Genomic DNA, 23,061 nt, shown 5'->3' on the forward strand with positions numbered 1-23,061 from the left:
CCTGCGACGCGTTTGCCTCAGCTATTAAGAGCAGATATCTTCAAAGCGACACGGAGAATATCATATTCAAACCTCACTATGTTTCTACGTCCAACAGAAAAAATACAATTAGAGAGATATTTTGGCGAACGGATAGGTAGAGGAATTTTTCTCTTCATATGAATCATCTTAGAACCACACAACATTTCCAGGTCCGACGGAAAAGATAGAATAAGAGGCATAATTAGCCGAGCGGATAAGTAAAGGAATTCGTTTTTTTCCCCGATAAATAAACGAAATAAACGATAGATGGGACTTGGCAGCCTAAAATTTTCAGTGCGCATTTTTTATTTACATTTAAAAAATATAATTTAACTTTATTTTTCTAAATTAACGGCTGATATTAAACTTCATGAAAACTGCTACTTAAGAACAGAAAGAGTTACAAAGATGTTAAACGAATTATATTGGGAGTCGCTACAGACTTGGAGGCTGTGCGCTAGCCTTAGTTTGCTTGAGCGGTTGAGAAGGTATATATTTAAGAGTGGCACGGAGAACATCACATTTGAACCCCACCATATTTACAGATCCGTCTGAAACGATTAATTCAGATAAATATGTAGCAGACGGATAAGTATGGGAATTTGTTTTTCCGACGCACGATCAAGGACTTCAATAAATGCTAAGCGTAATTTCGTTAGAGCATTGTTTTTTTTATATGAAAATAGCTGGTAATCTAACATCCCCCACCACACGCCTATTGAGGCGACTTGCGGAATAGCATGTAGAGGATAAAACTCCGGGAGCCTCCCCGAATCTTTCCAATGCCACGTACTACGTTTGCGGAACCCGGAGATCATCCCTGATTAAGGGAATGTTTTTCTCACATTTCCCGCACGTGAATTCCACCGAGGTCAACTGCTGGTGTGGATCTCGGGGATGAAGGAGCAGGGGTTCGACGACGGGAGGGTCTCCAACCACCCTCCCTCCACCCCTCACCCTCTGCCCCTCTGCGCTCGCGATCCTCGAAGCTCCTCTCGACTTCCGGTCGTGTCTCGGTTGACGACGGCGCCCGCCCCTGCCGTGACACGTGTTCCGCGAGGAGTGGAGTGTATCGGCCTCCCGAGGAGAGAGAGATAGTGACACGGGCGGGGAGGTAAGGGTCGATTTCTCACATGCGAGGAGAGCGGAGAGAAAAGAAAATTTTTGCGTTCGAAAGACGGAGCGCGTGTTTGTCCGAGGGAGACTAGTCAACCGTGAACGACTCCTCGTTAAAGAAAGCCAACCCAGCTTTCGTGATAGATGAAATTTAGTCGTAAAGATTACTACCACCTTGACATGCTAACAGTTTAATTCATATATAGTGTTTTTTGGCAGAGTATTATAGTAAATTGTATGATTGACTAGGGATGTTCAAGTAACCTCTCGGATTGTTAGTTATGTTTTCTCTGACGTTTGGAAACTGCAAATATTCCATATCGAAACATCGGAAATGATGATATCACTAACCAGGCTAAAAAATCGTTTCTGGCTTGATTTTGCGGAAGTTTGATATACCCATGATAAAAGAACACAAATGGTAATTTCCACACTTAAATTCAAAACTCAACAAACGACCATGGTTTCAACACATTACCTTGAAAATGATATGATGTGTTTTAACTACGGTCGGTTGTTGAGTTTTGAATTAAATGTGGAAATTACCAATTGTGTTCTTTTATTATGGACTAACCAGGTTATTACCCGAAAAATCTTTATGAAAATTATCCATCGAGAAAGCCAAAAATCATTTGAAACACTGGAGAATTTTCCTGGCAGTTTAACCATTACTCATTTTGGTTTCATGAAGAACGTTAAAAATCTGTGTATTGAGTAAAACCTTTGCACTTTTCAAAATTTTACTGCATGTCGTTAAAATGGATTTCCGCTCTCATGAACGAGAGCCAACGAGAAGCGACTTGCAAATCCAATGAAGGCGACGCATCATTCCCGCTCGACTGGGTGAATTCTATCTTTTTTGGTGACGCACTACTTGTTATTGATTTACGCAGTCATACTGTAATTTTAAATCGTTCATGAGAGCTATCATTTTGTTTCAATCATGCATCGCGGTGTAGCCGGGTGCAGCCGTCAGTTAGGGATCCCATCGTGTCTGCTGTAGCTTAATGACATCCCATGATACCGTTCTGCCGCAGCCTAAATAATTTGGAATGATAAACAAAGATATCGTACTGCCCACTAATTTTATTTTAAGAACTCACAATACGTGTTTCCATCGCGATACAATCATCGTTAGGTACAATAGTTGCGCTGTCGCACTGTACAATGATTGTGCATTAGCACCTGACGATGATTGTGTAGGAATCGAAACACGTGTTGTAACATGTTAGAATAAAATGGTGGGCGGTGCGATATCTAATTTATCATTCTATAGGTTGTTCCACGATCTCTCTCCGCAAAAAGTTGACTTTTTCCCACATCATTTGGTTTAGTGTAGAATAGTTGTTTCGCTGTGCAGTATCAAGGGTTGATAATTGGAAAAGTTGAGTGCGGCCCTCGGTTTCCCGCAGAATCTGAGCCTCTGGACACTCTCGCGAAGATAGAATCACGGCGGGCGCGTCGCGACCTCTTCCCGACGGGGTAAAACCATCTCCTTCGCTATCGCGGCTCCCGCCAAAACGAACCACTTTCATCCTTAAAACCCCGCCACCCTCCAAACACGTCTCCTCACGCCTGCCACACCCCCCGCTCCTCACGATTCCCGTGCTGCCACCCATGTGACGCGAAAGCGGCGTTACGCACCATAAGTTGAACGGATTCGGGCTATATGTACAGTGATGGGATTCAATGTCCACTCAAACGCTTGCAATTTTCTGCTGTTTCATTTTTTCTAGCACGCTAAGCGTTTCAATTTCCATTCTCGCAGCTTCATTTGCGCCATGAATTTTTAATTAGAACACCCTATGCTATTTGTATCCCCTCGTGTTCTGTAAGTATGGTTATAACTTTAAATGTTATGTGACTGATGATGCCTCAACGACTTGGAAAGTGATTTTTATTTGTTATAAGGTTTAGAGTAGGTATTTTGTTCAATATTATCTGATGACATTTTCGTTTGTGCATGCGTTTACCTATTTAGCTGCTTACAAGGTGAGGTTCTGTCATTCAAGAAACTTTTAGGAAATCATTATTTGCCTTATTGGCCGCCATAACATTCAGATTTTCCAGTTTCGACTACTTCCCATTGAAAATAACACCACCTCCACTTTAACTCAACTCTTTATCCCTTCCTTATGATACCATTCGGCCGTAACCTAAATCATTCGATTCAGTGTAGTATTGTAGTTTTGATGTTCAGTATCAAGTGGTGACAGTTGGATTAGCATTTATTTTCCCCAATTATGTGCTTAGAGCTGAAGTAAATATTATCATCTACCCATCCCCTAGGTGGTATACGATGCGTTGAATTTCTCTTATGTGACTCATATCAGTGTGAAATGTACGGTGAATACGAATTTGGATTTTTTTTGCCTAAATTTGAAAACATAAATACTTTGAGTGTTATTCTCTCCGCACTTCAGCTGGGTTTGGTTTCCATCTGCCAACGTTTCGGCTCTAACATTGCCCTTAGGAAACGTCGTTATCAGAGTTTTAGCTCCTTGATAAAAGGCAAGTAAAGTCATTGAAGCGAGAGTTTCTTAAATGTTTTCCAGGAAAACTTCCGTAGTGAATGCTATTTATGAGTCCCCCCGCGGAAGTAACGAGTTATTTACAGATTAAATTTCTCTTAAACTAATGAACACTTGTAGATGAAAAATATTGGAGAGTAGTAGGGCGTCAAGGATTTTCCGCCTGAGGCGAAAAGCATGGAAAAAAGGTATTATTTAAAATTAGCAGATTCACAGATATAAGGGCGTGATGCGTGAATTGAAATCATACTCGAAATTGTCATTAAATTGTTTTTGATTAGAAGAAATTGCTAAAAAAAGTATGTAAACTGAGTGAGTGGAGCACCACGTCAGCACTAATCTTTATGTCGTGCTTAAAAATGCGCTGATCACTTAGTTCCCCCTAACAATGGCGTTGAATTTTGGGCGTGACCTAAAGTTCTCATAATCGCTTTAAATTTTATGTGGGTAAGAGGAGGATATGGATATGAGGATATGGATTTTAAGGGATATGAGGAGGCAATAAATAATGCCATAACCCCCTTCTAAGTACCCTTCTCGTCTTATATGAGCCGGAAAATGGCACGGCAAACACTAAACGGTTTTTTTACGCCCACTCGGCCGACTGCACTGCTGGGGCACATACATGATCGCGTATGCGTTTGTGGCGTTCGCTTTTGTGTGCACCTACGTGTGTGAGTATGAGCGGCGTACTTCTTCCACCTTAAACTCTCTCTCTCCCCTCCCCCTCCTCTCCTCCTTTCCCTTCCCCCGCCCCCCTCCTCCTCCTCTCGCCGTGCACCAACCATTATGGCGGCAGGCGCACCCCGGGACTACGGGATCGATTCTCTGAGACCCTTCCCTCACTTTGTGCTCGCTATAGTTTGAGTCCGTCGGGAAGAGAGGAAGGAATAAGGTGAGGGAGAGGAGGGCGGCACGAGAGGAAGGTTGTGGAGAAGATGGGAAAGGAATGAGAGGAATAGAAGTGAAGATAAGAGGAGTGAGTAAAAAAGAGGTAGTGTCACAGACGTGATGTTACGGAATCTCAATATGATGAAGGAAATTCTTTCACTTTTCCACTCCTCCTTATAATAATTCTTCCCTGCTTAATTTGCTTAATCCTGCTTAATGTTAATAACAATGTATAGGATGAGGTAATAGTGGGACAGTGCTATGCAACTTCCATGCTGGCGTAGCTTTCGGTGGCTTGATAGTAATTTGGTGCATAAAAACTTAGTTAGGGCATAAATAAGTCGGTGGCGGAAAATATAGCTGTGTCAGCGAAGATTAGGTGGGATTTTAGTGCCATCAATTTCTTTATCATGGGTTTGATGCGAAGAAATTTCAACATAGTGAGGGAAATTCTTTCACTTTATCCAATCCTGCTTGATTTCAATGCTTCCCGATACAGGAAAGGTCAATAGTGGGACAGTGCTCCGCAACTTTACGGCCGGCGTAGATTCGTTGGTTATATAGTAATTTGGTGCACAAAAAACTTATGTAGGGCATAAATTAATCAGTAGCGGAAAATATAGCTGAGCCATAGGTGATTAAGCGGAATTTCATTATCATTGACGCAATGTTACGAAATTTCAACATGATGAGGAACATTTCACTACTGATTTCTTTTAGTGATACATTGAATAAGATGAATTAAAAGTGGGGTTTCAAATACAGAATTTATGAGAACATGATATTATTTCAGTAACATACTGCTGCATAATCTAGAAATATCCTATTTTATGGGTCAAATAATGGTGAGGTCGACGCCTCGGTGAACTTTAAAAAAATTATGGTGGGAAAGATGGCATGTAGGGTAATGCGGTGAGATTGAGTCTCATGTATTTTAGTTCCAAATTTTTTCCTTTGCTGTTGAAATTTAATTCTGGTGAATCTTTCGATGACTCGATTGTGATGTTCTGCATAAAAAGCATACCTAGGCTTAAATTTAAGCTGTAGTGGTAAAATGAGCAGTGTCGGGAATGATCCGATGGGATTTAAATATCATGAAGAATGAATCAGTTTTCAACGAATGCATAATACTATTGCTTAACTAGCCTGAGAATTCATGTTAATAATGTATCAACGATTATCACAGCTAAAATCTCTTCATGGTTCATAGATAGCTCAGTCGGCATCTAATTTGTCAATTTGGGACAGCGATATAGTTTCCCTGTTGTGAAATGGAGAGAGATGGGCAATGATGGTTATAACAAGAGGAGATGCCTTGGTAAGTGATCGGATAGAAAGCCAGAAGTGTATCATGTGCAATTTCAGTGAAAGGATGAAAATTTAGGAGAATTATAAGTAACGTTAGGAGTAGAAGGGAACAGTTTACGTAGGATTGATAGAGGGGTAGGAAGTAGGCAGTACGAGAAAAGATGAGGTTATCGGTTAGTGTTGAATGATGAACTCGACAAAATTCAGGGGCTTAGTTGAAAGGGAATAAACAGAAGCGATTCCTACTCCCAGAACCTATAAAATATTTAAATATTTTTTTATAAATATTTGTCGTCCATTGTAATAAAACTCAATTCTCAACTCAACCCAATTTTTAAAAAATCCAGTTGATCTTCGATTACTATTCCACAATTTTTGTGTTTCCTAGTTTTTAGGGGGATGATGCAATGATAGTAGGTTGATCTTAGGACCGAGAAAGACTACCCTTTTTTCGCAGTGTTGAAGTTTTTTTTTAAGTTTGAAAGTAGGAGATGTGTGGAATATGTTTTGAAAGAAATGAGGCGAGATTTCGGAAGAAATATTTTTATGAAGGGAATTTGTCAAACATTAAAATAAATAAGAGGAAATATAATCTAGGGGACTGAATCGATTGAGATAATAGATTTCAGTCGATTTTGGGACTCACTATTTTTCTAACAGTGCAAGGGAGAAAAAATTAAGAATCTGCTGTGGCTCCTGACGTCATAATGGAAATTTCATTTAGAAGAAAGACTACGATTTTCACGAAAATAAGAACGAGATTAACAATGGCGTTTTGAGAATACGACTTGTATGCATGAATTTGAGGGCCAATTTTTACACTCGGGTTCATCCTCGCCCGTGAATGTTACTCACGCGGGCGCGATTGCCTATGCTCATGGCATAGGCACGAAAATGGAAGGACAAGAGAGGGTGATGGAAAAAAAGCGGTGCGGAAAGAGGTATAAGAGAGAGAGAGAGATAGGCCACTAATAGAATAGGGATTCCTGTAGTGGGTTGCATTGGACCGGCAAGACTATAGTCGCTCACTCACAGGACGCTCTCAAAGTGCGACACCAGGAGCGGTAATCGAACTCACGACTTTTGAGGAGTAAGGCCTATCTTTCACCATGTTTCATATTGCCCTCAGTAATAAAGTGTGACTAGTCCCATTGATATTGTTTGGAAATGGAATGTATGCCGAGTATGTAAATTAAAGCGCTGGTACGGGATGCAATGGGGTGAGAGTAGGTGGAAGAAATATTGTAATGAAAGCAATTCACCAAATATTACGATGAATAAGAAGTAAACTGATCTGGAGGACTGAATGGATTATGATGATAGTTTTCCTTAAGGGATTTATTAAGACTTTTTTCTGGAATTGTTTTTTAAATTGCGCTTTGAAGCTTGGTTGTGGTAACTTTCAGGTCCGTCTATGTGCACTTCAACTAAATACATAGCGGTTTCAGTAGAGACGCATGAGGAAATTTCAGCTCAAACTACATTTACCTAGGATGCCGAAACCACAACCTTAGATTAATCACGTCGTTTTAACAAAACTGGCTTAAACACCAAAGGCTGTAAACTAAATTGACTGATAAGTGCAGAGATTTAAACGTAAAAGAAGACTAGATAATTTTCTTGGAAGCTGTAATGAAAGTAGATGCCGAAACCACAACCTTAGATTAATCACGTCGTTTTAACAAAACTGGCTTAAACACCAAAGGCTGTAAACTAAATTGACTGATAAGTGCAGAGATTTAAACGTAAAAGAAGACTAGATAATTTTCTTGGAAGCTGTAATGAAAGTAGATGCCGAAACCACAACCTTAGATTAATCACGTCGTTTTAACAAAACTGGCTTAAACACCAAAGGCTGTAAACTAAATTGACTGATAAGTGCAGAGATTTAAACGTAAAAGAAGACTAGATAATTTTCTTGGAAGCTGTAATGAAAGTAGGTGTTGCTTCATGTCGGTCAAACCGAACATGTCGTCGATGAATTCTTATACTCTTATGTAGCACGTCCGGGATAATACCTAAGCTTTGGGCTCGTGAAAGGATGAAAAAATAATGATCACGAAAATAACAGGAATTTAAAAATAAGTTTGAGGACATGAATTGTATGGGTAAGATTTTGAACAAAATCCAGCATATACAGGGGTACCTACCCTTAGAACGGAAACTTCTCATAGAAGAAAGATTGGACACAGAACTTGAAATCAGTAACGACACAAAAAAAACACTTTGAGAGAGCATGACTTGCATGCATAAATTGAAGGCCAAACTGAAAACGTATGTAGGGCGTCTCATAATCGCTTCGGCGAAACTTTCTTTTAGAAGGATGACTAGGTGATGTTCTGGTAAACGGTAAAAATAGCTATATAATAATGATATATCTATAGAGTTCGGTAGCAGAAATCGCATGTGTGAAGTTAATCCCAGAATAAAAACGAGTCCGTGGACGTTTAAATGCTAGCTCATCTCCTTCTTTATGAAGTATTACGGGGCGAATTTCTAGAAAACGGTAAAAATAACTATGATTTAAGATTTGGGGATTAGGAATCGCATTCGTGAAGTTAAGGCCCGATTAAAAACCAGCGCACAATCGCATGAACGTTTAAATGCAAGCTTATCTCTTGTTTTTAAAATAAATTTTTCACACTCTGGTTTATCCGCGCACGTGAACGTTATTTATGCGGCCGTGCTCGCTAATGCTCACGGCACGAAACTGGGGGGAAAAGGAAGAGTGTGATAAAGAGAGAGAGAGAGGAAAGAGATGGAGGAGATAGAGGAGGGAGGTGGAATTAAACAGGGAAGGAGGGAGAGAAAGAGGATGGAAATTCCGATGCTGTTATTCCGGCATGACGGTTATTCAGAGGGATCGATGAAAAGAGGTCTGAGGGATGAGAAGAGAAGGAAGGAAGGAGAGAAAGAGAGAGAGAGAAAGAGAGAGAGAGTAGAGGGGAAGGAGGGGTTGGTAGAGGGTGGGGGAGAGGGGAGGAAACCAGGCCGTGTCGAGCCGAGCCAAAGCCGATCAATAGAGAAGGCGAAGGGATGGAGGAGACAGGGGTCCCCGCGCACATATACGTGTGTGGGAGGGGTCCCTTCCCCTCCTTTTTGCGGAGAGAGGTGCCATGGGAGGGGTTCACGTAGGTAGAAGAGGGGTTGGCGGGGTTACGTAGGTCGGGGAGGGCTTTTTACGTATGTCGGGGGAGGGGTTACGTACGTCGGGACTCTTTACGTTGCCGAAGCCGATGTAGGCATGACCGGGGATGGGGTGAAGTTAAGGACAGCAGCGGAAGGGTTTCTTTACTTCTACTGTGGGTTATGGGTCTTGCGGGTTATGTAGGTCGAGAGAAGATCTACGTTAGTCTGGGGTCTTACGTCGCCGAAGGCTATGCGGGTACGACCGGGGATGGGGTGAAGTTAAGGACAGCAGCGGATGGGTTTGTTAGTGTCAAAGGTGGGTTATGAGTATTACGGGTTATGTAGGTCGAGAGAACGTAGCGTATACGTTCGTCTGGGGTCTTACGTAGCCGAAGACTACGTGGGTATGGCTGGCGATGGGTGAAGTTAACCAGGGGCGAGTGGATTGCTAAGTTAGTTCGGGATAGGCTACGTTCTTTCGCGATATTTACGGGTATATTGGTTGAGGATGAATGTTACCACGGTTCTACTCCCCAGCGGTTTGTCCTATGTCAATAGGTTTTACGTATATTTCACGGGCCGTACGCACTGGCTGAGGAAGAGGTGATGTGTACCAGCTGGGCCTAGGTTACTGAGCTCGCACAGAATGGGTGTCTACCCTTAAGAGTGCATCGCGGGCCTTATAGACTATGTAGGTCGAGGAGGGTTTTCGCGTATGTTGAAAGGGGTTACGTATGCCGATGGCACGGAGGATTTACATAAGCACTGGCTAAGAAAGAAAGAGGTTAAATTTACCAGCTAGAAGTAGGCTATTGAGCTCATACGGGATAAATTGCATTGTGTCGTTGCCCTTACTGGTTATGTAGGTCGAGTGAGGGGTGTAAACGCATGTAGGGAGGGTTAATGGATATCGGGGGTAATACGTACTTGCAGAGAAAAGGGTTAGGTTTACTTATGGAGGTTGGGCTACTAAGTTCTAGCGGATTCGCTTACACTATGTCGCAGGCCTTGAGACTATTGTAGGTGAAGGAAGGGGTTTCGTATATCGGCAGGGTTTAGGCGCCGGTCAACGAGCTTCGACTCGCCAAGGGAAATCGCTTACCACTAGGGCATAGTCCAATCCTGTTCAGTTACATTATATCATATGCCTCCCGGACTACATAGGTTGGGTAAGGCTTTATGTATGCTGGGGGTTTTGTGGAATGCTAATGATGGGGGCCAATTTTCCAACAGGATTTCTCTTTCTTACAATTAGATTGAATGATTTTCTAAATTAGGAGGTGGCGACCCCAGCCGAGACTATTTTTACCCCTCATTTCGTGTCGCATGAGGATACGTCGCGGATTTCTCGGGTTATGTAGGTCGGGGAGGGTTTCGACATGCCACGGAAGGCTAACGCGCCTCTGGTATCTTGCGAACATCTACAGAAGGCGCTGAAATCTATCGTTATGGATTGGTCTAGCTGCTTCGCGGGCTTCACGCAAACTCGGTGGCTAGACCATCGAAACGAATCATTCTTCCTGGGTGGCGCCCTAGACCGGTCGCGCAAAAAGGGGTTCCCGCACGTTCTCGTAAGGGGCATTTTATTCTGAAATAGAAATAAACTGCATTTCGGAGACACTCTCTTCACGGTGGTTAAGTATTTTCCCTTTCTCGCAATTTTTGGGGGAATATATATACATATGTATATTTTTTTAAAGTTTGGCAGAGAAAGGGAAAGATGGTGGATGGACCCCTTTTAACTCCCTCGAGGGAGAGACAGCCTAGGGTTCCCTACGCAGGGTTCGGGTGTGGGGAGGAGGAAGAAGAAGGGGTTCTCAGGGATGGTGGAGAGGGGAGTGAGGGGGGATTCCCTGTGCCAGCCCGGACTGTTGGGCGGGTTCCCCCGCCAGACGTGTCGTGTTGCGCCGGTATGGTTTTGTGTCTAATGGGGTGGGTAAAGGTTTTGGTCGGTTGGCTGGTGGTTGTTGGTGTAGGACGCGGGGTCGATGCTCCACGCCCATAGAGGTCATGTGCCGTAGCACCATAATGCGTGCCAAACAGGTTGGGACTAGCCATGTTAAAATACCCTGGTATAATATACTTATAATTCTGGCCAAATAACCTGAGTATCAATCCCGTTTAGTACCAAAATTCCTAAAGTCGACCCATACAATTAGCGTAATTGTGGAATATCTCCTTCAGAGGATATCGCATCAGATTCGTTGGAAACTTATATCCCTGAGAAGCTCCGAGTAATCTCAATCAGATGACAGAATACATGGTTCCCGACGTTTTATTTTACGATTAATTTTGAAATTTTCACGATATCAATGGTCATGACGACGGTTGCCACTATCTCAAATATAAAAATTTGACCGATAATAATTTCCATTTGTTTACCACAGGTAAATTTTGACGTGGTTCTGCTTTATGAACTCACAAAATATAAACAGGGTGAACCATTATGAACCCAGACGTTTGGCGGACTTTCTTTGCCTTGGTTTACACGAAAATGTTGGCAATGCATCATTAAAAAAAATAAATATGGCACCGAAATCTCAGAATGCAAAATCGTCCCTCGATTGAAATCTAGGGAAGAATTCAAACGAACCATGATTTTTAAATGCATTTTTTGTGATCAATGATTCATCACAACCTTATAATATGGTTGTGATTAATCATTTATCACAAAATGTGTGTGTGCTACAGGTAAATGCTGACGTGGTTCTGGTTTTTTTAGCCCTCAGAATATCAATATCATGGCTTGTGATTATTGTCATCAAATCATAAAATCCATCATTTTGGGCGTTCAGCCAGGCAATTGTGAGTACCCATTTATAAATGCCCTACCCACTGGGTATTTATGTGGCCTACATCACTAGGAGGGATTCTCCGGATCGAATTCTAGCCCAATTCCTCGCTCGCTCGCGCCCGAAATTTCTAGCCGTGGCCTACATCTCCGCTTCTTCCCCCTTGATGGCGTCGAGAGAGGAGCATGAAATAACTAAAATAAAAAAAACCAACCTACCTCCGTGCCCCAATTACTTCCACCCCGCTCGAGTCTACACCAGTTTCAAACGCCATGTTATGCTCTGCAAGAGGGACTGAAGGGGTAAGAGGAAGACGTACGTTTTTGGTTTTCAGTTGCTGATTGCATCGCGGATCTTATTCGGAAAAGAGCAAAATTTATCTTCTCGCGGGACAGTTTCTACAGCTATATTCCCTTTGCATGCTTACGGTTGTGTTTTAAAGGTTGTTGAAGGGGAAAAGGAAAAGAATTTTTTAATTGTTTTCCTGATAGAATTAATCAGATTTGCAAGAGGATTACGTAATCAATTCATAGGTTTATCTTAATTGATGCGTGACAGGATGGAGTACAGCGCGGATTCATCCATGCTTGAGTCCATATCTGGCAGGGTAAAACTTTCGCCTGCATTATTTTCAGCGAGTAATCGAAATGAAGTCGGATGGTCAAATTTGATGTGCTGCCGATCGTTCAGATGCTCCTTATGGAGTTGCGTAGGGTGAGATTCGGGCTATGAATAGGTTCACTTTTATCTGAATTTTATGATCATGGCGTTCACTTAGAATCTAATGAGAAATGTTAACAGTATTATTGTACTCGTGGATACATAAAGCTTGCGTAGACTTGTTCAAGCACAGTAAACTTTTTTCCGGAGAGATGAGGTGAAACAGCATATCGAACGATAAACAAAGATATCGTTCTGCCGACTAATTTTATCTAGCAATTCACTACACGTGTTTGGATTGTCTTACAATGATCATCAGATACTATATGTACTGTACTGTACACGATATCTTCGTTTATCATTTTGTACCATACCGTGCATGTAGTACCCGATGATGGTTGCAAGGCAATCGAAACACGTGTTGTGAACCGTTAAATAAAATTAGTGGGCAGTACGATATCTTTTTTTATGATTGGTCAAGCACGTGTCGACCATATTACTTTCGTTCACTCGAGCAAAGTCGTGGTGGAAAACACTACCTATAGATGGATGGTATCGAAACTGATGGCCCCAGCTTAGCCCGGGCGAGGCTTTCGTGCATCGTGCACCAGAACTAGTGACGCCAAAGCTTATTGTAGGCAATGTAGCTTACGCATAGCCACAAGGTAACTTTGGGGTGAGTTCCATGAAAGATTTGGCCCACGCCCCGTTTTAGGCGTGATCAATCAGATGTCCGTTCCTAATTCACGAGTTGGTTTCTAGGGCGAGTCCATCGCGTTCCGCTTGAACTAGGTAGCAGAGGATAATGGTGTCCGATGGGCCTTTGCGGGGTGGATCACGAATGTTTTTTTAGAGATTACTCATGAAATAACTGACGACAAGAAAAGAGAAACGCAAAATGGCTTCGAATGAATGTTTTTGAAGAAAGGAATATTCGAATGCAAGTTTAAGCTGTAAATAAAATCGTTGAAACTCGTTTTCGGTTGACTAAGACCATCATCTAAGGGGAGGATATTTTATGTTAAAAACAAATCATCATCCCAGTAGATGGCTGCAGTTATCTTTTAAAACTTGGAAGCCGAAAGCGATTGATGTGAATGGGTATCTTTTTTGCATGAGGGGTAAGTGCCCTCATCTTTCCTCTCCCTCCAGACCCCAAAACACTATGTTTGTAACAACGCCTTATACTCGGTTATCTTTCACTACTGTAGGCTAGGTTAGGTAGGTACGTCCTAATAAAACATGTTTAGGCTAGGTGGGAAATAATACCACATTTTCGGAAGTGGATGACATAAAAGTCACAGAGATGTCGTGGATATCAGCAAGACATGCTTTTTCAATCTACCAAGTCAGTGTTTATGTTGGCTCATATGACCAAAGCTTCAATGACGTGCATCACAGACAATCTAGGAAATGCATTCCACAATCATCTTAAGTCAGGTGACAAACGCTATAATTTTTATTTATTACCATTTGAGAATGAATTCTTATTCTGTCACTCTTACTGAATGAGGTCTTTTGTATTTGAGCCGTGCGTAGCCCATTGACTCATTCATTATTCTTTTACTGTTGCGTTTTTATGGTATTATGCCGGCGTTTATTTATATGTATGGCATAAGTACATATTTTAAAGAAATTCATTACATTTTTCCTGAGTGAGAACTTCTAAATATAACGCTGGCGCTAATGATTTGAGCCAATCTCCTTTTTTTTGTTCAGACAGTATAGTATCTACAGAAAACATATATGGTGGGCGGGGTAGGTTCTCTATGTAAGTTTTTTTCTTGCTGACAATGCATTAAGGGTATTTTGGAATATCAGAAAAATTTGGTGTCTTTTAGTACAAATTAAACCAGAAACATTAAACATTTTATGGTCAATATATTTAACACAGCAATATGCAGTGCATGTACTCTTTGATAGAGCCATTCAATCCACTTATTAATCCATAAATTGGAGATTTATGAGACCATTACTGTTACAGATAGCCATGTCCCTGAGGTAATTTCAAGCTACGTTGATAAGTGTTGATAGAATTTGAAAGACAGATCTACTTTCCTCGGGAACAAATCCAACCACGCACATAAAAAAGTGTTGCTAGATAAAGTACAACAATAACAAACAATCCTGTAATACAATGAAAGGAAGGTGGATGTATCACAGGCCATCAATCTTGTGATTTCTCCCACGTTTTTCTCCCTCTGCACTTCTGCGGCAAGATGCTATCAGAAATCCTTGCTCTAAATAAGAGAAACAAGCTCCCTTTTTCTTCCGTCTTTGAGACAAAAGGGTTGCGGCGTTTTTTTTACGAATCGTTCGTGCGAATGCGTTCGAATAAGAGCACCTGTTCCCTTTCGATTTCAATACGGTCTCTACCCACCTCCCGGAACCGACGAGTTAGAAACGTGAAAAAGAACCATCAAACTTAACACGGTGCTCCGGTGGGAAGCGGAGGTTATTCGTCCTGCTCACCATACCGAATCAGGCGAAGGTTGATAATCTCCTTCTAAAGGCTCTCTGATTGAATTTATTTCTCATCCTTGGTGAAAAGTGCAACCGAGAATCTTTCCATAGCGATTTTCGGTCTAGTCTAGTTACCATGCGGTGAAGTTTAGCTAGCTTCTCAGTTGGTGCATTTATTTTCAAATCTCCCTCCGTATAATTGCTTGATTTTCAACTTGAACTCTCAAATTCCTACATCGATGCGTTCATTCAAGCTCATCTAGTCGCCAAGCGAGAGACCGGTTGCGAAAATCACTATCTCGTCACAATCAATTCCTCGTCATTCCGAGAGGTGAAAATTAAACTTTGGTATTTAACGTCTGTTCAACAACATACCTTAGTCCTGCTGATACAATAGTTATCTCCTGTTCTCTCTTTCTGAATGTTTTTAAATTACGTCCACCACTCACCTCCTCTATGACAGAATTATTTCGCTCTCATCAGCCAAACCTAATGAAACAAATAAAATCATTTTCCTGACCTCATTTGTTTGAAGACCACAGTCATTCTCTCACTCGCGCTCAGAAAACCGTGGCACTTCCTCGCACACACTATGCTCTTTCGCTCATGCATGCACTCATAACTCTAGACACGCTTACCAGGGCGATATTTTTTTTAGCTCTTATCTCTCATCATTCGCTCAATCCTTTGCGACGTGTCATTACATGTGGGCACGAACCAGTGGACAAAAAAACAAACAAATATTCCGATCGACTTTCACCTCATTGTGCTTTTCTTTCCTTTGATTCCTAATATTTTTTTAGTCAGTGTTTTCGTTTTTTGTCGTTCCTTTCTTCAGGAGGAACCATCCTCATCAGCACCACATCTGTTAATACATGTACAACAACGAAAAAATATCTTTTTTTGCATTCGGGAACACTTTTTTTTTGTCAAACTCGACCTCTCCATATGATATAATTATTATTTTTCCCAAACTGATTACTTACAAGATCTTTTTCTCTCTCTCGCAGCCAACGTCTAATATTTCTTTTTTTCTGAACTCCTTCCATATACTATATTCGAATAAAAACTGAAATTTTTTTATGGGGTCGACTGAACTTCTGTTTGCTCTCTGAATTTCGCAATACTCCTTTTTTGAAGAAATATTTTTTTTGCGATCGTGTCATCAATCATCATTATATATACATGCATATATAATTAGTCGATCTACAATTCAATTACTCATGTGTATCTTAATTTATTACAAACCCCTCACTCTTTTTCCACGAGTAGTTTTTTCAGCGTTTTTTTTCCTGATGATAAATTCTCTAAAAAATTAACACTTCACTTTTTTCTGGTAGTACTTCTCCGTTCACCTCCAAAACACCCGATTGTTTTTATGTATATATATTCTATATTTTCTAAATATATTTCTCCGCTTCGTCAAAATCCTTACGCACACGGAAGAGGCAGTGAGACACAACGAGATATACACTTCCTCAAATCAATTTTTCTTTTCCAAATAATTTATTTCCTCATTCGCTCCGGATTCCATATCTGCGATTGAACATGAGAAATATATAGGGACATAGGACGAACAAAGAAGGATTACCGTTTGTTTTGTTTTCACGCGTGGAGGTAGGGTTGCTAATGTCAATTAGTAGGTGGGAAGGATAGTATAACAACCTTGCGCTTATCACGCCCTGAGCGTGAATTGTGTCATGAATTTTCAACGGGCAACAGTAGAGATGATAGGTGGAAAAAATCATTTTACACGGGAAGGGAAGCACACGGAATAAAATATTGAGGTGATTTTTTAAATAAAATGAAATGAGTTAAATCAAAGGAGATAATTATTGGTTTTGATTGGTGGGAGAGGCAGTAACATACGCATCAGGGCCTATCCTTTTTGTTCAGGACTTCAGTGGGTTTCTGAGTAGATAGCAATTATGTCGGGGGGGATTCTGATACTTCACAGCACACCCAGCTCTTCATGTTGGATTAAGAACATAAAAAAAAGGTTAACATAACGGAGCAACACACTCAGACAATTGCCGGAACGCACCACTTTTTTGCGTACGTAAAAAAACACACTTTCACTCATTAACTTGTATTTTTAATTTCTCACCCTCCGCCTGAGGTCTCGTAAGCTGTCAACACATCCTGAATCATCAGTGCTTCCTACACGTTCGATTGTTCCGTACACATCAGCAGTTAACGCGTCGCACTGCACAACCTCAATTTCTCCCTGCCCAGAGGCAGATATACGACAACAAAACCTTTTCAACCATTTTTTCTTTAACATTCTTAAAACCAGCTAACACCATCGTAAACATCACTAGGCAACGCTTTAAACACACAAGATTCACTCCACCAGACACAATCCCCTACTCCTCGAGGAATAATTAACAATCACACGGAAACATGCACTCATAGCAACCCACATGTACGCACGTAAAACCTTCAATTGTTTACTTTTAATGAATGTTTTTCACACTCATCCCCACGAATGTCGGCAGTATTACTCATTTTTTTTCTAAATGAACATTCCTCCACAGCAAATCTCATTATCCTTGACTCCCTCCCCTCCCCTACAAATTATTTTTCTAGCGGCTCATTTTTTATTCAAGACAAGATCCCAGAGGAATTAGATTCGAGGCCTTATTTTTTTGGGAGGATCGGGAGAAGGCTCAAGGAGACTGTGTGAAGACATGGCAGAAAAAAAATCATTTCACTACTCACAGTTCACCCACTTAAAATTTTGTTTTCAACAATTGTGCCACTGCAGCTCCTCTAATTCTGTAATAACTCTTGGTTATTTTTTTTCTTCAACTATTCCTTAAATACGTAAAAAAAATCATTCGTAAAAATTGAAATCAGGATTCCTATGCATGCACGAAATATATTTTTAAAATCCCCTTTTCAATACCCCACGGAAAAAGGTTATCTTCACAATTCATGTTTTCACTTCTATTTTTTCCCATCGGGTTTATTTTTTTAGACCATTTATAATGAGAGCTAAAACACCTTTCACTATGATTTATAATTGAATTGGTTTTATTTTTGTTAGTGGTCTTCATCTTATTCCACAAAAGACAGGAAACTTTGGAAAAAAAAATCACTCCCATATATAAATCCCTAGTTTTATATAATATCTTTAAATCTTTTTAATACCTCGGACCCATGAGGAGTTTCTTGTCGGAAATGAAAAACGCATACTATTAATTCTAATTAGAGCTATAAACAGTTTTATTTAGGCTCAAGGTGGAATTACCTCCAGTACACTGAGGACGGGCCTTGTCAATTGTGTTGGCAGTATTTTGGCTTGGCCTAGGTAACTTACACTCAAATCTGGCTTATTGTTGCAAGGCATGATTTGTCAGCAATATCATAATCGAATATGTGACCACAATAGCTATGAGTCTTTTATTTTCTTTCTGTCGTAGCATATCTCATGCCAAAATTGGGAAAGATCAGATTAGTGTTCTTTTTGTTAATCGTAAAACAACTCTACGTATGTATAAAAAAAATTACGTATGCAATGACTTTGTTAAAACTACTCCTGATATTTCACATATCAAACTCATCCATCTCGAATTCTAATAATAATAATAATAAGTATTAATTATTTGTAAAAATTCAACACAGCACCGCATATACTTGGAACTCCGGATCTTCGCCCCAGTAAATGGACATTTTTTTTCGAGAATTCGTCTCTCCCGAGTCTCTCCCTCCATTTTCTCTTCTGAATATCCAACTCTACATATTGGGACGGTGGCTTTTCTCAGTGCTACTCAAAAAACCACAAAGTATCGGCTCAACCTTGATGAGTTTTTTTTTGTTTGTGCGACGTGTACATAGTATGACGGTTGAATGCCCAACAATTGTAATAATAACAGATATAACCTTACAACCTGGGGAGTTTTTTTTCCTTCACGGAAAAAAACTTTTTCACTACTTCATTAAATAAACAATTTCAAATGCGCCAACGCCCTTACAAAAACCAACATCCATTATCACCATTTAAATGGGGAAGTACCTAGCACTTACAAATGTCTGGCAGACTGAGGGATTGTTGAATGAAGCAGTTTTATTTGCCAACAAGCTCTCTCTCTATTTATCTCTCAATTTCCACTTTTTTTAAAACACACTAATACCACAACACGATTGGAGTGTACATTTTTATATGACCACACGGCCAAAAGTTTGTCAAACGTTTTTTTTCCATCTGTACAATACGAACCGGAAAAAAATTATATTTGACGTATTTTCTACGCACAGTATGTCTAAAAAGTCGAGTTTCAATATTTTTAACGTTTTTTTTTAGAATTTTCCCTTTTAAAAAAGAAAATAAACAGAGACAACACGATGCACATAAAAACAATGTCGAATTCCATATCAGATATGGTTGTCTTATATTTCTCTAGTTACAACGTCTTTATCTTTAATGAATGATTCAAGTTTTTTTTGGCACGCAAGAGTCCTTTTGAAATGATGCTATTAACCCGTTCTATTCTCCTTTTGTAGTCTTAAATATAAAGTTCAACTTTAGATTATTTAGATTCGCGATTTGAGATTAAAATTCAGTCGATGATTCAGTCTCTCGCGCATCCAAAACTGTGAATTTTTGTCCATATCCTCCGCTCTAGATTTATTTATTTTTTGGAAAACGAAAGGTTTAGTGAACATTGTAATTCGTGCAGGATTTCTGTCCTAGACATAGGTTTAACTAGTGTGTAATTTATTTAACAAACTAATGGCAACACTCGCTCCTAATGGTAAACTTAATTTTTTTATCCACTGTCGTTACCAGAAGAAACCTGTCTTTAAATTTGTGAGGTATACCCGTCTTAAGTTGCTTTTGTGAATCCAACCGTAGTGGTATGTTTCAAATTTAACTATTTCTTAACTGTGATCGTGTGGTATTCTCTCTCATCTGAGACTTGCAACCCTTTCCAGTAAAACATGTCCCATTCAATGGCTCCTTGCATTCCAAACAACAGCAACAACAACGACGGAAAACAGAGACAACAACGAACACAGTCCAAAGTGTGTGTGTTAGAGAGAGATTTAGATTAGTTAACACCAGTCTTTTGTTTGCGGAGTACTGAAAATTTGAAAAGAGTTTTGCCACAAAGCGCAAATCATTCGGATAAAACAATTAAATGATTCATATGAGATGGATTAGAGTTTGTTCTCAAGTGATTGAGGAGATTAACCTATCCACCCCTTTTCTCTGCGAGTGGTATTATGGTGAACCTCGATGAAAAATGTGATAACGTTTAGACTGCTTAGCGTGAATTAATTTAAAAGGAAAAATACTACTTTATGAGTAGCAATAGGCAATTGTGAACTTAAAGGCTTTCTGAAATTATAATAACAATAGCAATAAACACAGTGGATAAGGATTAACAAGTTAAAATGATGAATGATAAGTACATACTTTTGTAACTTTTTTATCCTAAAGAGGCTTGTTTTGTGGATCAAACTATACGAATTCAATGCTTAGAGAGCCAAAGATATTGATTGCTTTCCCTAGTAATTCGATGTAGATGTTAGCTCCGGAAGAAATTAACGGGATCTCTCCATATTTACATACTTATGTCCTCTATGTACAGTCGGGGATTGTCAAACGTTTTCTTCTTATTTTATTTTTGAAAGACGTCGAAGAATAGGGAGGCATTAGATGAAGCGGATGTCAATGAGTGGGGAGGTATCATCACACGAATGAGTGCACCAGTGAAAGTCTTTGTGGGTGTGAAACGAATGAGCAATTCTGGCTTAGTACAGTCCAATCCAAATGCACGAAACGAATAACATTTTTTTCTCTCGCTAACTAGCTTACAATGGGTTTAAAGAGCATAGTGAAGGTAATGGGTTATTCTCGAAGGCTGGGTGGGTCCATCGTTGCGTCGCAACTATACAAGGGAGACAAGCTATTGCTTTTGGTATCCTATTTACTTAATGCTGGAGGGTCTCATATAAAAAATCACGTTCCCATTTTTTTATTCGGGATATTTCATAGCAAGACTAAATAGAGATAGAGAGAGAGAGATAGAAAGAAATCTTATAGACGGATCTTCATGCATAAAAAAATTTTTGGTAGAGATGAGAGTTGCAATAATAATAACTATTTTCCCACAAAAAACCTCGTATTGACGGTGATGATATCAATAAATGTAATTATCATACTTTCGGCTAACTAACTCTTTTTTAGCATGCCTTTAAACGAATTATTTATCTTGCTTCACCATTGCTGAAAGAGTTTCTGAACACCATCATCTCATTTGATTACCCTAGAAACAAAAATATAAAAAAACGAGGGCTACATTAGTGAAAACATCTCGCGATTTGCTCGTTCTTCTACTTATATATCTTCCCTCTTTACCATCTCATAACATGCTTGGCACGGCCAACTTGGGTTTCGGTGCTTGTGCAGTGAATTTCCCTCTTAGCACTCGAAAAATGTTTACTAGTCCTTGTGTTGGCTCTGTCCTTGGGGCAATCGCCAATCCAAAATTGCGCTCAAACGCTCGACAACTTTAATTCAAGGTACAATAGCATTTGGGGGAGGGAGGTTCAACCTCATTATATACTCTCAAACAAACCTATTTCATCGTAGTAGTTTTATAAACTTTCTGTTAAAATTGCAGTTTTCAGGAAATCCTACTTAAAAAAATCATCATGAGTATTTTTATGAACTTCTTTTAAAAGCGCTTCGTGTTGAATTTTCATAATAGTCTATTAGGATAACATTCTGGTTCAGTCGTTCCATTCCGACATAAAAAACAACTATCTGTCAAACTGATATTCTTTTGTTGAAGCACGAGGATCATTTCTTTTAGAGCGGCCCACTCAAGGGTGCCTGAAGTAAGAGACAATATGTTTCGTCACCGGCGTACACCGTCTGCCTAGTATTATTGTTAGTTTAGAAATTCTATTTTTCTTGAAACTGTTTTTGCCCTTTTACTTCGGTATCCCCTTTCCTAACGGAATTGTTTATACATTTTTTATCAATCTGAATGTGTGCGTGTAACTTTCGTTTTCCGTCTGTCTTTTTTTTAAACCTATAACAGGCATGTGGTGTCGAAAAAAATTCACACCAAACCGTTTTCCATCTCCGTACGTACATATATATAATATAGGTACATATATACTTTAAGTATATATTCATACTCCTTTTCTTAATCTCCGCGAAAACTCATTTGCATTGTAAAGCTTTTCCTTTCACACGTAATGCCACGACCCTTCACGATCCCTCCACGTTCCGTGGATAGGGGACGAAGCGACAACACTGCGGCGGTAACAACAACACCGAAAACACTCCCAAAGACGCTCGGAAATACTCGGCAGATCTTGACTATCCTCGTCGTCGCTCGTGTCGCACTCCGAAGGTATCACACAGCGGTAATGGCCGTGCCACGTGGAGCCGGCCGTTTCCCGCCGCTGACGGTGTCGGCCGCGACAATGGCCTCGCCACGTGGTGGGCTCGGCCGCCTCCCGCCACTGCCGCCGGTGCCGGCTACCCCCGCCGCTAAGAGGCCGCCGTTCCGCCGTCGAAACGTTGAATGCCCGGATCAGGGCGCCGCGAGCGCCCGGCCTTCCGCTACAGTCTGTCCTCCTCCTCCTCCTCATCGTCGTCCTCCACCTCCTCCCCCTCGCCTTCCTCCTCCTCGCGGTTGCCCTCCGCCCTGTAACCCGGATGCTCCGAAATCGCGTAGTAGTTGCCGTTGTAGATGACCCCCAGCTCCCGCAGCGTCTCGCCCCGGATGGTCGCCTTGATCGTCCAATTGTGGCAGTCGTCGGAGCCGGGGCCCGCGCCCGCTCCCCCGCCCCTGCCCCCCGCACCAGCACCGTCCCCACCGCCCCCAGCGCCGCCACCACCGCTCCCACCGTCCGAGTCCCTTTCCAGCCGCTCCACGTCCACGATCTTGGATCGCAGCCGCTCCAGGATGACGCCGATGTCCTTGATGGTCAGGTGCCGCCGCGCGTCCATCGAGGGCGGCTGGTCGACCAGCAAGAGGAACTTTTCCGACGTCGCGCCCTCCTCCTCCAGCAGCGTCGTCTCCGTCTCCGACTCGGAGCTCTCGCCCGCCGACGAGGTGCCGCCCCCGGCGGGGGACGCGCCCATCGCCGCTGCTGCCGCCGCCGACACGGATATCGGCCCCACC

General features: G+C 41.1%; 1 protein-coding gene across 1 annotated transcript in view; it reads right to left on the reverse strand.

Annotated features, from left to right (window-relative positions):
- Positions 1-14,309: 14,309 nt before the first annotated feature.
- The window catches only part of LOC124159104, a 185,347-nt gene continuing 176,595 nt past the window's right edge, over positions 14,310-23,061 (reverse strand). Inside the window, exons 5-6 of the mRNA XM_046534654.1 lie at positions 22,784-22,976; positions 14,310-22,714 (exon numbers count right to left, since the gene is read on the reverse strand). Of these exons, the coding sequence (XP_046390610.1) occupies positions 22,497-22,714; positions 22,784-22,976 (411 nt within the window). The 3' untranslated portion in view covers positions 14,310-22,496. The remainder of the gene's footprint in view (positions 22,715-22,783; positions 22,977-23,061) is intronic.

Source organism: Ischnura elegans, chromosome 5 (genome assembly GCF_921293095.1).
Source record: "Ischnura elegans chromosome 5, ioIscEleg1.1, whole genome shotgun sequence".
In the NCBI taxonomy this organism is placed as follows: domain Eukaryota; kingdom Metazoa; phylum Arthropoda; class Insecta; order Odonata; family Coenagrionidae; genus Ischnura; species Ischnura elegans.